This window comes from Schistocerca gregaria, chromosome 7, assembly GCF_023897955.1.
Source record: "Schistocerca gregaria isolate iqSchGreg1 chromosome 7, iqSchGreg1.2, whole genome shotgun sequence".
NCBI lineage: Eukaryota > Metazoa > Arthropoda > Insecta > Orthoptera > Acrididae > Schistocerca > Schistocerca gregaria.
The window spans coordinates 475023908-475043711 of NC_064926.1; the positions used below are offsets into that span (position 1 = coordinate 475023908).

At 44.5% G+C, this 19804-nt stretch overlaps 1 protein-coding gene across 1 annotated transcript in view; it reads right to left on the reverse strand.

Annotated features, from left to right (window-relative positions):
- Positions 1-19804, reverse strand: part of LOC126281269 (beta-1,3-galactosyltransferase 4-like) — a 257169-nt gene that overhangs the window by 24607 nt on the left and 212758 nt on the right. Inside the window, exons 2-3 of the mRNA XM_049980092.1 lie at positions 13281-13594; positions 3557-3700 (exon numbers count right to left, since the gene is read on the reverse strand). Coding sequence (XP_049836049.1) covers positions 3557-3700; positions 13281-13594 — 458 coding nt within the window. The remainder of the gene's footprint in view (positions 1-3556; positions 3701-13280; positions 13595-19804) is intronic.

The window sequence follows — 19804 nt, forward strand, 5'->3', positions numbered from 1 at the left end:
AGCAGCATTATGAATTTTGATAGCTAATGTTGCTGATGTCCCAATAATGGGTTGGCGGATAACTTTTGTATTAATATACTGAACTTTTTCAGAATACCTTTTACTTTCATGTATCACTCAGGGTATCACATTAATGTAAAAAAAAACCTTATTAAAATGATAAATTTTTGGCAAGTATTGGATTAAGAGCTCAGACAGCAAGGGAAGACGGGAATGTGGACTTAATATTTGCAGGATCTACATAAAAGAAACAAACTCTAAGACTGTATTATTGAAGGAGAAGAGGAAGTAGATGAAGATGGGACGGGAGCTATGATACTGCGAGAGAATCTTAGAGATCACAGAGACCTAAGCAAAACAAGACCTCCGGTGTAGACGATATTCCTTGAGAATTAAAATCTTTGCAAGAATCAGCTATGAGAAAACTATTCCACCTGGTACAAAAAGATACGATAGACAAAATATTATCTCCCTTCAGGGAGAATGTAATAGTTCTGATTTAAAAGAAGGCATATACTAACAGGTCAATTCAGTAAGTCACGGTTGCAAAGTATTGACACGAATTATTTAGATAAGAATGTAAGAACTGCTACAAACCGACCTCGGAAAAGACCAGTTTGCGTTCCGGAGAAATGCAGGAACACACAACACAATAATACTAGGACTTACCTTAGAAGATAAGTTGAAGAATGCCAAACCGATGTTTATAGCATTTTTGTTTCAGAGAAAACTTCTGAAAAGGTTGTCTGGAATATGCACTTTAAAATTCTGAGGGTGTCCGGGATAAAATAGAGATAGGAAATGCTGTCCCCAACTTCTACAGAAACCAGACTGCAGTTATAAGAATGTAAAGACATGACAATGAAGCAGTAATTGAGAAGTGAATGAGACAAAGTTGTAGCTTACTCGCATTGTTATTCAGACTTTACATAGAGGAAGCAGTTAAGGAAACACAGGAAAAATTTAGGAAGGAAATTAAAACACAGCGATAAGAAATTAAATCTTTGAGGTTTACTGAGGACACTGTAATTTTGTCAGAGGCGGCAAAGGACTTGAAAGAAAAGTTTAACGGAATAGAAGGTTCATAAGTAAAAGAAGGATACTGAAATGCAGTCGAATTAAATTTGGCAATACTGACTGGATTAGATTATGAAATGAACACTAACAGCAAAAATAGTAGGTGAGTTAGCTATTTGGGAAGCAAAATAACTGACGTCTGACATACGAAAGAAGTAAGGTGCGAATTGGCAACACCAAGAAAAGCATTTGTGTAAAAGAAGAATTTGTTAACACAGAACATTGATGTAGAAGTTAAGAAGTCATTTTTAAGTGTAACCTTCTACGGAGGTGAAACATGGACAGTAAACAGTTAATACAATAACAAAATAAATTTTGAAATGTGACCAAATGAAGCCATTGGTTGACAGGGGACACGTCAATTTGGTAATGGAGAGGTAGGATAGACTAAAGTTTCAGTTTAAGCAAGTCTTAGGACACAGCACTCAACTGATTAAGATGTCACTTGACATCGTATCTGTCGGAATTGGAAAACGCAGAGAGAAAAAGAAAACACAGAATCCGATCAGAAGTATCCGGACACCTACTGGTAGACATTACTATGAGATGCATTCACTCTTGTGAGGGCTTGAAATCGGCTGCGTACATTTTCAATGAGGTTTCTGAATGCTTGTGGAGAAATGGCGCCCCATCCTCCCTGAAGAGTCGGAACCTATGGAAGTAGTGATATTGGACGCTGGGGTCAGGAGATAAGCCGACGTTCTAATTCATCCAAAAGGTGTTCCGTTGGGTTCAGGTCGGGAAAAAGGCCAGACCAGTAAATATCAGGAATGCTGTCGTCTACAGAGCATGCCTCACAGATGTTGCTTTATGACAGAGTGCATTTTCAAGCTGATACACTCATCGTCTCCGACCTGTGCCTCTACTGTGTGCAGTGCAAAATGCTGTAAAATAGGTTAATATCATTCCTTATTTAGCAGTTTTAACAAAAATGAGGGGAATACACCCTAACCACAAGAAAACACCCCCGTATCTTAATAGCACCTCTTCCGTACTCCACTGGTTGCGCTACACATGACGACGGCTAGCGTTCTCCAGGCATTCGCTAACCCAAACCCCTCCACAAGGTATAGCGAGATTCATCATTCCAAATCACTCTTTCCAGTCATCCAATGTCCAGTGACCTCGCTCTTTACGACACCTCGAACGTCGCTTACTACTGACTACAGCGATTTGTGGCGTATGAAGAGCTACTCTATCATTGTACCCCATTCCTTCTAGCTTCCTACGTACGATCATTGTCCTAGCTGGGGTATTGGTGGCACATTAGAACTCACGAATGATTCCTTCTGTTGGTTTATGCATCCACTCTCCATAGTGTTTGACAGTCCATGTTCGTCAGCACGTGAAGTCTGATTGGCCTTGATTTAGCTGTGGTCGTTTCTTTCGCTTTCCTCTTCGCATTCACAACCCGAACTACCGACTTGGACAGCTCTGGGAGCACTGACGTATCCATGAAGGATCTGTTAGTCAGGTGATCTCCGTTTACTAGTCCACGTTCGATGTCACTGAGCCCTGCTCTGCTGTTACTGCATCTCTACTGACAGCACAATACGTCGCGCCTCCTTTTGTACTGGCTGGTCTTCCTCTATTAACATCTAGTGCTCCGTTCCGCACTACCTATATAGACACTGTCATCACATACGGTAAATGAAACAAATGGGCATCAAAGGGAGTAGCGGACTCTGGGCGTCGAACTCGTCTAAAGACATCACAGCGTGGTTGAAATCCTGACAGACAGTACTTGCAATGACATAACTCGCAGCTTCTGAAGGTGACAATTGAGCTGCTCATCTATAAATCGTAGAGGAAAATGAAATTAACACCTCAGCTGAACACTCTAAGCACAACATTACTCAAACAATACACCAAATTTGTTGGCAATTGCGAATATGGACAACCATCAGCTGTAGAATGAAATGGAGACAATGAAAATTTGTGCCGATCCGGGACTAAAACCCTGATTTCCCGCTTACTGCGAGCGGTCGCCTTATCACTTGGCTATCCGTACACAAGTCACGGCCAGATCCAAACTTCCAAATGCCGTCAACAACGCGTCTTCAACCTGTACTCCTACATCCATTACGTATGTTCCCATACAGGGGAGACGTTTTACTTGGAAGTCGCTTGCCCGGTGTCGGCACTGTCGTCATTCCATTCTACAGCTGATGGTTCTCCATATTCGCAGCTGCGAATACATTTAATGTATTTCGTAACGGTTGCAGTCGCCGCATTGCCTGTTCCTTTGTATCGTAATTCAGAACCATACAAGCACGGCAATACCGCATTACTCAAACAAGCCAAGAAAACCTGAGACATCACAGTATTAACGTTACATGACAAGGAATTAACACTGATTGTCTGATCCCATGACGAAAGATAGTTTGGAGAGAATTACCAGCAGTGGCACACAAGATACGGTGTCGTCTTGGTCGCATTCTTGCTGTATTTGCGCACAGTTTGTGGCAACGCTGTTTACCTTGAGCAAGTACGTTGCCTTCGGACAGTGAGATACTGCCCACTTGAGGATGAAGAGCGTCTTGAGCGTCAAGTTGTGGTAGGTGTCCAAGAAATCCTCGACAAGAATGTCGCCATGCAACGCCGCCTCCTCGGTGATCTCTGGCTGCAACAAGACGATATATTAGTGTTTTTGATGCAGATTTTATTGCCATGAAAACAAACATATACGAGAGTGAGTGCTTTTATTTCTTTGTAGTGACGATACAGTGCTGCAGTTTCGCGGATATGTACACTATACTACCGATGTTCAGAAAGTAACTATGCAGTGCCATATTGTGGCGTGCTAAGTAATGACATATGACTATCAACTATTAATACACTATTTTCCGCTGTTTAACATATTTGAACCATATTTGACCAGGTATCTACATTTGTTCGCAGGTCTGGTTTGATTGAGGACCAACGTCCTGTGTGACATTGTCACCATGCCTCATCCGTGAAAAACGTTGTGTTAGGAATGCCCCGACCATTGTCCAGCAGGAAGGATAGAAACCAGTTGCAAAAATTCACGCAAGACCGATATTTTGTACGGATACATGGACAGTGACATTGTCATCATGCTGACGATTGAGCAAGGAGTGTTCCTTGTGGAGCATGTGTTCCGCAAAGGAGACAAGTTTACCTCAACAGTACAAGCTGCATTTTCAGATGCCTGATCGCAATGCTGTACCGAATCTCATTCCCAAGTTTCGACAAATCGGAAGAGTTCATAATGCTCCAAAATCAGGAAGGCCATCGACATCCACATCCGAAGAGAAAGTGGCGGAGGTGCAAGACATGATGCTGCAAAGCCCAAAGAAATAGTTAGACCATCAACTCGGCAGGCCCACGTGTCCGTGGGTTCCACTTACAAGATTCTCCGGACGTCACTGTCCATGTATCAGTACAAAATATCGGCCTTGCGTGAATTTTTGCAACTGGTTTCTGTCCTCCTTGCAGGACAATGTTCGGGGGATTCTTGACAACGTTTTTCACGGATGAGGCATGGTTTCACCTCTACGGTTAAGTTAATAGCCAGAATACTCGAGTGTGGACTAAGGAGAATCCACATGAATTTAAGGTGTCCCCAGTGCATGATTGGAAGGTTGGTGTATGGTGTATCGTGACTCGTAAATGCATCATTGGGCCGATGTTTCAGGACACCATAAATGCAGGACGATACTGCACCTGCATTTGGGTCCCTTCCTAGGTGAACTGAATGAGGACGAAGTTGAGAATGCCTAGTTCGAACAGGATGGGGCGACTGCACATATTGCCCACAAGACCATGAACGCTATAAAGGACATCTTCGGTGACCGCATCATCTCTCGAGGACTCTGGCCTCCGCGTTCACCCGACTTAGCTGCACCGGATTACTTTCTATGAGATACGTTGAAGGGAAAGGCCTATGAAGGCAATCCGCACAGCATACAACTCCAAGCTGTACTGACAAGTCACATTCAGAACATCATTCCCGATGCTCTGCACAGAGTCTTCAAGAACATGCAGAAACGTGTGCAATTGTGCCTTCAAGTTGAAGGGGATCACTTCCAGCATCTCTCATAACTTTCATGAGTTTAATACGGCAAGTTTTGAACTGCATAGTTACTTACTGAACACCATGTATATTAGTATGTATACTGTGTAGACAGTATTATTCCCTAACAGCTGTTTTTATTGTTCCCTCTGTTAGAATATCACAGACTCGAGGACACATACATAGGGACATCAGAAAGGAAGTTACACATGCTGTCTCCCACTAAGACCATTCTGCAACAAGAGTGGCTTATTGTCAGAAGAGAGTACATGTTCCAGGTTCACTGCAGGGGCAGTTCTGCTGCGGTACAGACATCTGGTGCATCACACTGTGGGAGTAAGATGATGCGGCAACTGAAAAAGTACTCCAAAGTCTAAGTACGTGGGACAGTACGATTCTTTTAGGGCAAATTGTGAAGAACAAGATGCATGGAAAATCAGTGCAGTTCTCCTGCACAAAATACAACACCCCCACTACATGCACAACACAAGCTTTTTTTCTTTCTTGGGACGTAAATTCAGCCAGAAGTCAGAAACAGCTTGAAATAAGACTCATCCGACAAAATGGTTATCTTCTATAGCTTCATAGTCCACGTTATATGGCTTCAGCATCACGTTTTCCAGTCAGGACATTTTCATGATATGTTTGGTTTTGAAACTGCACCTAATCCTTCAATTCCTTTCTCAGGGAGCTCTCTTTACTGTTATTTGGTGCTAGGTGTTGCGCTAGTCCGACATTCACTTCTACAGAGACTTTCGCATCTGTCACCCTCTTATTTTTCGTTACAATCCTCTTGAATGACCATTTGTCACTTCCGTCAACGTTGTGACTTACCGCATCTACGTCTACATCTACATTCATACTCCGCAAGCCACCTGACGGCGTGTGGCGGAGGGTACCTTGAGTACCTCTATTGGTTCTCCTTTTTATTCCAGTCTCGTATTGTTCGTGGAAAGAAAGATTGTCGGTATGCATCTGTGTGGGTTCGAATCCCTCTGATTTTATCCTCATGGTCTCTTCGCGAGATATACGTAGGAGGGAGCAATATACTGCGTGACTACTCGGTGAAGGTATGTTCTCGAGACTTCAACAAAAGCCCGTACCGAGCTACTGAGCGTCTCCTGCAGATTCTTCCACTGGAGTTTTTCTATCATCTCCGTAACGCTTTCGCGATTACTAAATGATCCTGTAACGAAGCGCACTGCTCTCCGTTGGATCTTCTATATCTCTTCTATCAAGCCTATCCGGCACGGATCCCACACAGACGAGCAGTACTTAAGCAGTGGGCGAACAAGTGTACTGTAACCTACTTCCTTTGTTTTCGGACTGAATTTCCTTAGGATTCTTCCAATGAATCTCAGACTGGCAAGTGCTTTACCGACGATTAATTTACCATGATACAGGCTATGTGGCTGTGGGCTTCCTCGATGCATTCCACTGAAAATAATCTCGGATAAGCACCCCATTGGTGGCGTCATCTTGTTGCAACGTGAACGTGAGTTTCGTATTCATAATCTGCAGGCGAAGCTGATGGGTACGAAGCTCATTGCAACGTTGCGTCAGGACGACGCCAACACTCGGCTGACAAGCCGAGACGATTTTATCATTAGCGAATTATGTTTTTCCGCCTTCTCCGAATGTGATATAAATCTTCGATACTCTGGCTTATGAAACATCAACTATTTATATCAAACTTCCTGGTAGATTAAAACTGTGTGCCGGACCGAGAATCTAACTCGGGACCTTTGCTTTTCTCGGGCTAGAGCTCTACCATCTGAGCTACCCAAGCTCGACTCACTACCCGTCCTCACATTTTCAATTCTGCCAGTACCTCGCCTCCTACCTTCCAAACTTCACAGAAGCTCTTCAGCTAGTTCTGCAAGGTTCGCAGAAGAGCTTCTGTGAACTCCTTATGCCCCCCCCCCCCCCCCGATTTAGTGGTAAAATGGTCCAGTGGATAGACCTACAAAATCTGAACACAGACCACACTTGAAAACAGGAAGAAAGTGTACTGAATTGTGGAAAGATTAGCAAAATGGGAACAGTGAACGGCCCAAGCTCACGATATTAACATCGAGAGTGTTTTAAGAATTCCGAGGTGGTGGTTCTGGGGTCACGATGTTGGACAACAAAGCGGGAGATCCCTGTTCAAGTCTAAGTCTGTTCTCCATCTGTAGTCTTGGCAATTGTCGTACTATACATTGGTTATGGGATATGGGTCATGTGGTATGAATGTATTACCGTCGCAAGTAAACGTGGTCAGTAGTGGGAGCAGTTGGGACGCCGCATAGACCTTTCACAGAAATGAAAACAAGAAATAAATGGGCTTGAACTATGTTGAAATAAAGAAATTCACGAGTCCGAACTTAAAACAGAGCATAGAGCCATAACATGTGGTACTTGTGTAGAACAAAAAGAAGGTACGTACGTCTAGATGTCCCTTCCTTACATCTTGCTGTTGCAAATGGACGTTACACCACGATACAAGCACAAATTTGGATACATCGAACATATACCTCAATGACCGGACGGATAGTTCATAATTTTCTGTAAAAAGGTATGGGAAATAGGATAGATTTGAACGCGGACGTTCCTCTTCGAAGTCCAACACCGCGACAGCGTAACCACAACGTCACGGCTATTGATATTCGCTCGATGTTGGACATCTTGAGCCTGGCCCCGTTCACTGTTTCGATTATGCTTCTTTTTTCACAGTCCACACATCATCTTTCTGTTTTGATGCTTGATCTGTGTTCAGTTTTTGACGGGCTATCCACTGGGACATCTTACCACTAAATGTGAGTGGGTTGTAGGGGCGGGGGGTGCGATGGGGAACTTCCCTTGTTAGAGCCACAGGGGCATAGGTGCGGACTCGGCCCGTTGAACAGAGAGGCTTTCAGAGCTCAAGAACACGTTCTGTTGTGCTGACACTGTGTCGCTAGATCCAGAGAGATGATGATGATGATGATGATTGGCTTGTCATCAGTGCCAGTAGAAAGTTCCTATCTTTTCACATTCCAATCTAGCCACTGTCACGAATGATAAGGATGATGATGATGAAATGATGAGGACATCACAAACACCCAGTCCCCGGGCGGAGAAAATCCGCAACCAGGCCGGGAATCGAAACCAGGTCCCCGAGATCCAGAGGTTGCAATGCTAGCCACTAGACCACGAGCGGCTCACTGGAGAACCAGACAGAATGACAGTCTGTTAAATTTGAGTGAAACCACGACAAGATGATCGATGATGGCCAGCCTGCTACCTGCCTGCTGATTTCAGCACCGAGACGCAGCCAGCCTGATGCATACCACAGTCGGAGTGCATACTGGGTCATCGAGGATGAGAAGACAGGTGAGTGGCCAGCCCTTCTCCCCTACTGGATTATCGAGGATGATCGGCAAGCTACCATCTTTGAACCGACCAGGCCAGCTGTATCCGCACAGTCTCCTGGTCGATTCGAGAGCTTTTGTTGCAGTCTTTGGTCGATCCACGGTGGTTGACCAGAGCCTAGTCTTTATGATGACCGACATCATGGACTACAGTCGGCAGTGTCCACCTTCGAGAGCGCTGAGATGGGAGTCGTGGTAGGTGTTCACGGAACGTCCGGCAGGCAGCGCCTTCTTGGTCCCGCCACCATTGCCAGCACAGCACTGGCCGTGCCACTGACGTGAGGCGGCGACGTTACGATTCGCTGATGAGGCATTAGCACTCCTTTGCGGGCACTTGTGATTACGCCCGGTCGCCGACTGCAACTGTAAAGGCACTCATAGCCCTGCACACTTTGCATAATAAATTAATACCGCTGTATCACTGGCGCTTCCTGTCGTGACTGGACCACACAGGCTCACTCTTCGCTCGACCTCCTGATCACAAAGGATCCAAACCCACGATTCGTAACAGATCTCTCTGACTGTTTAAGCGCAATACGTCACATTTATTTCAGAGAGAACTGCCAGTGATTTCCCATATTGTAGATCGTTTGCAGATCTTCCTGCATTTTGCAAGTGTTCTGGCGTTGCATGCTTCATGCAGAGAACAGCATCTTCGCCAAAATCCTTATGGTACTTACGAAGTTGACGCGCCATTTGTGAACGCAAACTTGGCGCACAGCTCTTAGAAAATGCCAGTATTTTTTGTTTTTGTATGTTTTAAGTACAGTAACTCTAAAGTGTTCTATATTTCGGAAGTAATAATAGTAAGAATCTATGACAACGATAATTAAATTATGCCAACTGCAGTACACAGATCCTACCCGTATCACGATGACAGCTTCCTAGCTAACACAGTGTTGTGCAGTAGTGTGTTGCCCAATTTGTTGCGAGTGTAAAATAGTATCAACAAGCAGAAAGGTGTAGAGCCCACGGACAAAAGTTAGATGCATAAGATGAGTGAAGGAGTAATGTTTAAAAACATTGCTGCTGAATTTGATGTTGGAACTTGAACGGTTTCAGACTGGAAGAACAACCGGTCTTTGGCAAAATAATGATTTTGATGACTAAATATCGGCAATTGTTCGTCTGCAGAGAGTAACGATAATGATAAAGGAATACCTGGTGAATTTACGCCCAATCTGACGATATAACACATCAGGAATAACCCCGCAAATGGATAAATAATGGCTTATTTGGAAAGATAGACAGAAACAACTTCGGCGGAGTAAATGCTGGTTAAACACATGCGTGATCGTGCTGAACAAAAGTGACCCACGAATTTGGCTCAACAGAAACTTAACTGATTATTTTTGTGTATGAAATGTTGTGTTTTTTCCTAATATCTGCTCAAAATTTATGTGAAAACTATGTGTAATTTGTGTACTTGCGTGACAGTAAATACAGAGTGTCCAGCGGAGGAGTTCCTGATTTCATAATTAAATATCTCTAAAACTAAGATCGCAAGACGAGTACACCAAACGGTACGTTTATTGCGAAAGTTGTTAGAATTTTATACCTAAGTTGTACAAAACTTTCGAAATAGTTCGAAAAGCTGCTAACAGAAGCCCCTGTGCACTTTGCAGCTCGTATAGTATCAGCGTGCATAATTAAACTCGTCCTCTGCAAGCAGTCTTTGTAATAGCATCACAATCTCTAGAAAGGCCCACAACACGCAGTACAGAGGTGACGCAAGAGAACAGTGCAACTTGCCACCACGTCCTGTAGCATCTCAACGGAAACTAATTCAGATGCTACAGAGATCGGCTATTCATGCTCGTCCAGCGTGTAGGGATGGTTAAGGTAGACACTTCCTTTTTGTGTCCCAAAAAAATTAGTCACAAGGAGTTAGAAAGAGCAAAGGTACAGGCCAATCCTTCCTGGTGGACGGTAATTCAACACTATCACTGTTGCCGAAGTATTCGTACAGGAAGCGAAGTGCCTGTTCGGTATAATGTGGTTTGGCTCCATCTTGCGTGAACAAATTGCTGCCTTTTCGACCCTCCAACGGCGGCTATTTGGCGAGAAATTGTTCCAAATTCGCAACATAACGTTCACTAGACATAGCTAACATCGAATCCTTAGCTATCAATCATTTTAAGGATCCGGTTCGCAAAGTCAGCTCTCTGCAGCACAGCTCTTACAGCTACAGATGGGCCCAACAATATGCCGAATGGACCGTTTAGGATTGCCATCGAGTTCTCTTCACCGATGAGTGTCGCGTATGCCTTCAACCTCACAATCTTCGTGATGTTTCCGACTTTGATAAAGATCGGAGTGAGACCTATCACGATTGTGGGTTATCGTATCGCGACATTGTTGCTCGCGTTGGAAGAGACCCAATGACTGTTAGCAGAATATGGAATCGGTGGGTTCAGGAGGGTAATATGGAACGCCGCGCTGGATCGCAACGGCCTCGTATCACTAGCAGTCGAGATGACATGCATCTTATCCGCACGGCTGTGACGGCATCCACGACATGGATTATGACCATACCAGAGTCCTGACGCAGCCTTCCAAATACTGAGACTGTGTCATCAAAGAAGCCATAGAGATCAGAGTAAGGGAGCCACAACTAAATCGTGACAGCGGTTACATCCTTAGCAAGGCGTGGGAACCCGCGATCACCCGGATTGAGAAGAAAAAGGACATTTCCCAGAGTGTACCAACTTCGGGAGAGGAGGGAAGAATAACGAGAGCGGTGCCGGCAGACCCTCCTGAACGAGAAGCCTAGGATGCAGCGTCCAGACGGCGGGAGAACGGACGCTGTACCTGGACCGCGTGCGGGGCGCGGACCATACATAGTCGTAGGAAAGGCCTGAGAGATGAGTAGGAGGGGGATTGTCCTGTACAGGGTATTACAAAAACGTACGGCCAAACTTTCAGGAAACATCCCTCACACACAAAGAAAGAGAAGATGTTATGTAGACATGTGTCCGGAAACGCTTAATTTCCATGTTAGAGCTCATTTTAGTTTCGTCAGTATGTACTGTACTTCCTCGATTCACCGCCAGTTGGCCCAAATGAAGGAAGGTAATGTTGACTTCGGTGCTTGTGTTGACATGTGACTCGTTGCTCTACAGTACTACCATCAAGCACATCAGTATGTAGCATCAACAGATTAGTGTTCATCACGAACGTCGTTTTGCAGTCAGTGCAATGTTTACAAATGCGGAGTTGGCAGATGCCCATTTGATGTATGGATTAGCACGGGGCAATAGTCGTGGCGCGGTACGTTTGTATCGAGACAAATTTTCAGAACGAAGGTGTCCCGACAGGAAGACGTTCGAAGCAATTGGACGGGGTCTTAGGGAGCACGGAACATTCCAGCCTATGACTCGCGACTGGGGAAGACCTAGAACGACGAGGACACCTGCAATGGACGAGGCAATTCTTCCTGCAGTTGACGATAAACCTAATGTCAGCGTCAGAGAAGTTGCTGCTGTACAAGGTAACGTTGACCACGTCACTGTATGGAGAGTGCTACGGGAGAACCAGTTGTTTCCGTACCATGTACAGCGTGTGCAGGCACTATCAGCAGCTGATTGGTCTCCACGGGTACACTTCTGCGAATGGTTCATCCAACAATGTGTCAATCCTCATTTCAGTGCAAATGTTCTCTTTACGGATGAGGCTTCATTCCAACGTGATCAAATTGTAAATTTTCACAATCAACATGTGTGGGCTGACGAGTATCCGCATGCAGTTGTGCAATCACGTCATCAACACAGATTTTCTGTGAACGTTTGGGCAGGCATTGTTGGTGATGTCTTGATTGGGCCCCATGTTCTTTCACCTACGCTTAATAGAGAACGTTATCATGTATTTCATATGGGATACTCTACCTGTGCTACTAGAACATGTGCCTTGACAAGCACGACACAACATGGGGTTCATGCACGATGGATCTCCTACACATTTCAGCCGAAGTGTTCATACGCTTCTCAACAACAGATTCGGTTACCGATGGATTGGTAGAGGCGGACCAATTCCATGGCCTCCACGCTCTCCTGACCTCAACCCTCTCGACTTTCATTTATGGGGGCATTTGAAAACTCTTGTCTACGCAACCCTGGTACCAAATGTAGAGACTCTTCGTGCTCGTATTGCGGACGGCTGTGATACAATGCGCCATTCTCCAGGGCTGCATCAGTGCATCAGGGATTTCATGCGACGGAGGGTGGATGCATGTATCCTCAATAAAGGAGGACATTTTGAACATTTCCTGTAAGAAAGTGTTTGAAGTCACGCTGGTACGTTATGTTGCTGTGTGTTTCCATTCCACGATTAATGTGATTTGAAGAGAAGTAATAAAATGAGTTCTAACATGGAAAGTAAGCGTTTCCGGACGCATGTCCACATAACATATTTTCTTTCTTTTTGTGTGAGGAATGTTTCCTGTAAGTTTGGCCTTGCCTTTTTGTAACACCCTGTATATACCTGGCGCCGGCCCACCTTCTGTCAGTACATCAGTGCACCTGATGATGGCAACGTGGTCGATTGCCGAAATATTGTGTCCTATGCAGACTCATACCAGGCTGTTCACCCGAGATCTATTTAGTCATAAAATACGCCTGGAGAAATTGAAGAATCACATCATACAGACTTGTTACACATCCTGCGAGCATTTCATAAGTGCTCTCTCTGTCAGCTCTGTATACCTTGCTACACTCGGTAGCGGACGATGCTCTGTCTACAGCAACATCCTTACTTGGCAGACCGCGGCAGGAACTCACCGGCACACCCTGTCCCCGGTGGCCGACAACGAAGAGCAGCCTGGTAGCCGAGGGCTCCCGCCGGCCCCAAGTCTGCCGCACGGCGTCCCGCCTCTGGCGGCGCCCGATGGCGGACGGCACGGCCATCAGCAGCACCGGACCCTGCTGCCACGTGCCCGACACGTGGCACAGCTCACTCCGCGGCAGCAGCAGCGCCGTCTGCTCCCCGGGCCTCACGTACAGCGCGGCGTCGCGGCTTCGCCGCAGCCAATCCAGCTCCGGGCTGTACACCGTCGTGTACACCAGCAACACCCACACCACCACCACCACCAGCCCTGCACATCCACGTCTTAAGCTGTAAACACATTAACATCTCTACCGACATCAGCTTTGCGATGCACACTGCTGAGTTCTGCAACAACAAGCAAACCACCACCACCCCCACCACCACCACCACCACCACCACCACCACCACCACAGAAAATTCCCAGATATCCACATCTACAGCTATATACCAGGTGGTTATAATTAAACTTTCCCTATTTAACACACTGTAACACAAACTAATTAGTGTACTAGGGCCAAACTTCGTAGCGTTAATATAAAGTACATGGGGAAGAGAAATAACGCAGAATCAAGTCAATTGAAACACATTTAATGTGCTGTCACGGTACATCATACCATTACATACTGCTTCCATCAGTGCTACAAAAAGGGCTCTATATGGCGCTCATCAGTGGCCAGAAGAGTAATAGTGGAGGACTGCATTCTGCACGGCAGATCGAAGCATGTCCGTAGGTATGTTTGCTACCACTCTTGATGTGCTGCGCTTCAGATCAGCACATATGTGAATGTTCCCCTGGTAAAGCCTGTTCTTCAGGTAGCTCCGCAACTAGAAATCATATGAAGCGAGAGGAGGTGATCGTGCCAGCCAAGCATTTAGGAAACTAACGGCTGATAATTCGTTTACAATTGTGTTTCGGAGAAGCGGGTTAATTTCGCGAGCGATGTGCGGTGGAGCCCCATTTTCCATAAAAGCTGTCGAGTTCAACGTGCCTCTCTCCTACAAAGCGGGTGTGACATGTTAGGGAAGCATATCGCAGCAATGCTGGTCAGTCACACTGTCTTTGATCCCTGAGCGCCAACCTTTGGCCTTTAGCAGCAATCTGTTCAAAAAAGAATGGGTCAATGACGAACATAGCCGTGACGTTACACCATATGGTGTGACTTTCACCATACAGAAGAATTTCATGCACAGTGACCGGAGGTGAAGATACCCACACTCGGCAATTCTGTGTGTTCACCTCACCACCAGAGAAAAATGAGCTTTGACTGTCCATAGGATGGTACAGAGCCAGTCCTCGTCAACTTCTGTCCTTGCGAGAAAGTCGATATCGAAGTCAACATGTCGTCGTGCGTCCTGTGGTGCAAGCTGCTGCACGACGTGAATCTTCTACAGAATGGTTTGAAGGACCGTCTGTACACTGGACCACGGGATGTTCAACTGTCGTGACAGCACACTCACTGCCTGATGATCGGGAATTGCGCGCAGCGTTGTCTGCCATAGCAACAGTGATTACATCAACCACCTGTGTTGCAATTGGCCGCTGACCCTTCCCAGAGCGACGCCCAGTTCTCCAGTTGATTCGCGCTACTTCATCAGGCTCTGCACAGCAGATGGACGAAGAGGACCCTTCTGTAATCCTTTCAGCTGGCGATGTTCTCCAAGTACAGTTGCAGCATTACTGTTGTTTTGATAGAGCTTCACCAATAATTCCCTTCTCCTTTTGTACAAGCTCATGTTGACACGTCGAAAAGTTCACTGCGACTGATCAGGGTTGTGAGACTGCAAATCACGATGGCTGATCATGACTCCTGGTGGCCATAGTTGAAACTTAACATTAGTGCTGTGACGCTTGGAAATCATGCACCCAATACTCTGGACATTAATGCCACAAAGTTTGGTACTCATAATTACTTTCCATGTTATAATATGTTAAATAGGGAAAGTTTAATCATAACCACCCAGTACACACTCATAGGGAAATCTCTATGGAAATCAGCATTGTTATGTACACCATTTTTTTACCTCAGCAGCAGGCACACCACCACTACCTCTAGCCCAGAACATCCACAGTTACAGCTACACGAACATGAACGTGTCTAAAGACATCATCAGCTATAGGAAGTATGTCATCTTGCAAACAAACAGTGAGCATACCCACAGCAGTACTAACTCTGCATATCCACATGAACATCTCAACAGACATCTGGTTTACGATGCATGCCAACTTCTACACCCATATCAAGCACGTTAATACTAGCACCAACCCTGCATAGCCACATCTACAGCTATGCATGTATGAATGTGTCTACAAACATTGCCTTTGTGGAGTACATCATCTCACACACAAGTAACGAGCACACCCACACCAGCACTACCTCTACATTTCCACGTGAACACCTCTACAGAGATCAGCTCCACAAGCACCAGTCCTGTATGACCACCTCTATAGCTATGCATACATGATCATTTCCATAGGAATCAGATTTGTCATGTGTAGTGATGCATACACCAAAACATGCACATCATCACCACCACCACCACCACCACCACCAACCCTGCATGTCAAAATCTACAGCTGTACACACATGAACGCTTCTACAGACATCAGCTTTATGACATACACCACCATGTACACCAGAAAACCTGCAGCTCCACATCCTCATCTCTAAAGGCGTTAATACATCTACAGACAAAAACCTTCGGCTGTACTCTTCATTTACAATAGTTACATCTGTCCACCTCCATCTAGGTATGGGAAAACCTGACCAGTTAAAACTGATTCCAGTATTTTCGTTCTGAACAACCGGTATTTGTTGGTAATTGTTTGGTCTCTTTTTTTAACAGATGCTTCTTTATTTATACTAATAACCGGATAAAAAATCGAAATATCTATTAGTCAAGCTGCAGTGCTAAATTTTTTTAAATTAATCTCTTTAAGAAAATGATTATTTTCATTCATAAAATTTCCAATGCGTTATTGTATAAAATGGAAAAGTGATCAGTGCTATTTTAATAACAATGCCGAAAGAAAACGAGTAACAAACACATGGCATAAGAATTGGTGCAGCATCGCTGAGACAATAATGAACCTGTTAGCATGAAGCGTGGCCTATAGACTGGTACAGGTGTACTTTTAGTGTGTGAGACTGGGCCCATTTGGCCTGTGTGGTAGTTCACGCTGTCATAGTCGAACATTAGTTGTATTACAGAGTGGCAGCATCAATAGTCGAGGAAGTATTTTACGAAGTGCGGTACCAATGAAGTACAATGCTTCGTTTCCTCTAAAAGGTTGAGAAAGGAAGGAGCCACGACAAACTTCTGACATCATATAAGGAGAAACTTTCCAACTTAACAATTCATTCAGGGTTTACAATAAAAATTGAATGTAGTTGATCTGTTGCCTGTGTCTACGTAATATGCCTTTATCTGGTTATAGCCCTTGAAAACGGACAAATTAACATGGGAAATCTTCAACCACAGATTTCGCCCTTTATCAGTGACTATTCCTAAGGCAAAAGGGTGTGTGTCGCACAACTCTTCCTTAGTGTTGCGATTTTTTTCCGTCATTGTCGATGGTTTAGGGAGCTTCAGAGAGGTAGCTTCTACATCAAGGACCTGAAGAGACTGATGAAGGACACATCGGTCGAGAGGTATGCTGTACGCCGCACCTGATAGTGAAGCAAATGTAGATGGTCTCACTGTAGGTACCTTACACATCTAAGATCACGTTAGTGTGGAGTAGTAAATTCTTTGTGAGTAACCACACACATTGATAAATGACAGGGCATTGAAATCACACAGGGGATTCAAATTCAAGGGCGGCCATGCAGATTTAAGTCTACGGCGGGTCCCCGAAATGCCTTCTCTCGAATGCCGAACTGATTGCTTTGAAATTGCCACACCTGGTTTCAGGTGCATCCTTGCTCAATCCGAGTCGGTACTGCGTCTCTTGTGGCCTCGTGACTGACAAGACAATCTCACTCTTAGCTTCCCTCTCCCTTTTCCTCCTTCCCCAAAAGTTTTGTAAAAGAGGAAAATGTAAGTTTGCCCAGGGGTGTATTCAACCGGGAAATATCGCTACATCGCTAGCACTGCTAAAAAGATTGTTATATGATTATAATGTTCTAGACAGCGAGCAGAATAAGGAAAGCTACGTAAAGTCGATATGTCGTTACCCCAATCTGCGAAAAACGGAAGTGAAACTTTTTCTACCATCACAAGGAAAATGATGACACGTGTAACGTTCGGGCGTCAGAAACATTTACTGGGAAGCCAGTCGTCGAGAAACACTTGCCATGGAAGATTTTAGACCAAGCCACTCAAGACTTAATTATATTCAACACGCTTAAATTTTGGAGCACTAGACAGCATTTTATACATTAATGTCGAAATCGTTATACTTTCTTTTTATAAGGCGTCCAGTTTCAACCGCACTTAGCAGTCATCTTTAGGCCTAATCGTAAGAGACAAAGAGAAATAATGAAAAAGGCAATGATTAAAATACTATATAAAATATAACATACTAATATACCATATACGGCCCATCCAAAATATTCAGAGACGAAATTTAGTTCTGTAACTATATTGGAAGCTTGTATTAACAAATGTAGACAACAGCCGTGCGTTCGCCGAGTCTATTGTGAGGCGACTGTGTTAAGTAGTGGACTTGCGGGCGTTGTTATGCTACAAATACCAATGGAGCAGCATTCCTAAATGAAGTATTCAAGACATTCTCCAGAATTTTATGAAGAAGACAAAAATGAATGTGAAGTATGTCCCTTACGTCTTTATACCCGAACAGAAACAACGACGCTTGGACGCCTGCCTCGACTTGATTCAAATGCAAAACCTGAACGATTCTTTTCTGGAAAATAATTATCACGGGTGACGAGACTTAGTGATATCAACATGGAGCGAAATGAAAACGACACAGTACAGCTATTCACATGAAGGCTCAAGGCTTCGACGACGTATTCGACATTTAAGTCAATGTGACGCTTATGTTGAGCAACAACCCATAAAAAATGTGTGTGGATTCCTAAAGGACCAAACTGCTGAGGTCATCGATCCCAGACTTACACACTACTTAAACTAACTTAAGCAACATATCAAAGGAGGACTTTTCTGACTGTTTCACATGGTAGTATGAAAGTCCTGTGTGTTGTACTCAAGTGGGGGAGACTGTGTAGAACACCTGAAGCATTAAAACTTTTATCTTAACTTCAGTTTTTATTTATCCAGCCTCGAAAGTTTTTGGACTGACGGAGTTCAGCAGTTACCGCAGTAACTAGTCACTTCGCTAAATCACAACTAACCATTCTGAATGCTATAAAAATCTCAGGTTGTTGCGTAGTACTAAGCATTATTAGTGTGGACTGGAGGTCTCAGCAGCCTACAGCCACAATTGAAAATATATCCGACAAAACTCCAAATGAGAGAAGAAGAAAAAGAAACGACAGCTGAAGTATAATTTAGATCAATTCGTAACGAAAGGCTTGTTATATTCTACGATAAAAAAATATAAACAGTTCCCTGAAAGCAGAAGAGAGAGATAGTGTTGACAATGATCTAGTAAATAATGAACAAAGAAAAAAACGGGAAAAGAAACGGGACACACTGCACTCTACTATTCCAGAGCACCCTCCGTACTATCCCGGTCAAACCGTGCTTTCTTCATTGCCCTCAGAAGTGGTGACGACGAGTTTCTGTGCTTGAAGATTTCTTGTATAAATAGTTACTTGGAACAACCCAGTTACTAGGGAAAACTTCAGTAACATAATTTGCAGAGCAGTTTCGAAATTAAGTGTGGTGGAGGTTAATTGATGCTGTACTGAAAGCACCTGATAGTTTAAAACTGTACTTGGTTCAGGATTCGAATACGGACTTGTCAATCATGGGAAATGTCCTTATCGAATGTGGTATCGTCCTCTCCCTTTCTACATCCACACATGACACGCGACACACGCCAAACGAGCGCACACGCACCACTAATGCACTCGCACGAGGTTGGGGCAGCGCACAGTTTCAATCTGTAAATAGCTCTTTCGGATTGCTCAAACTCTATAGTAGGATTAGCGTCACTGAGAGAAAGGTTATGACTGATCTCAAGTTATTCACAGAATAGGGCATCGGTCGCGAACCAATGACCAATAACATGGGCGCGGAGTTAAATGATGAATTTATGTAGGTCCACATAATGTAAATAAATAGTTTGTCTATCTGCGTTTGAAATCCTAATACCGAAGTTCATCGTGAACGGGCTATCTACATCTACATCTACACAGAAACTTTGAAAGCCACCGTACGGTGCATGGCGGAGGGTACCCTGCACCACTACTTGTCATTTCCCATCCTGTTCGACTAGCAAATAGAGGGAGGGAAAAATGGTTGTCTGTATGCCTCAGCATGAGCTCCAATTTCTCGTATCTTATCTTTGTGGTCCTTACGCGCGATGTATATTGGCGGCAGTAGTATCGTT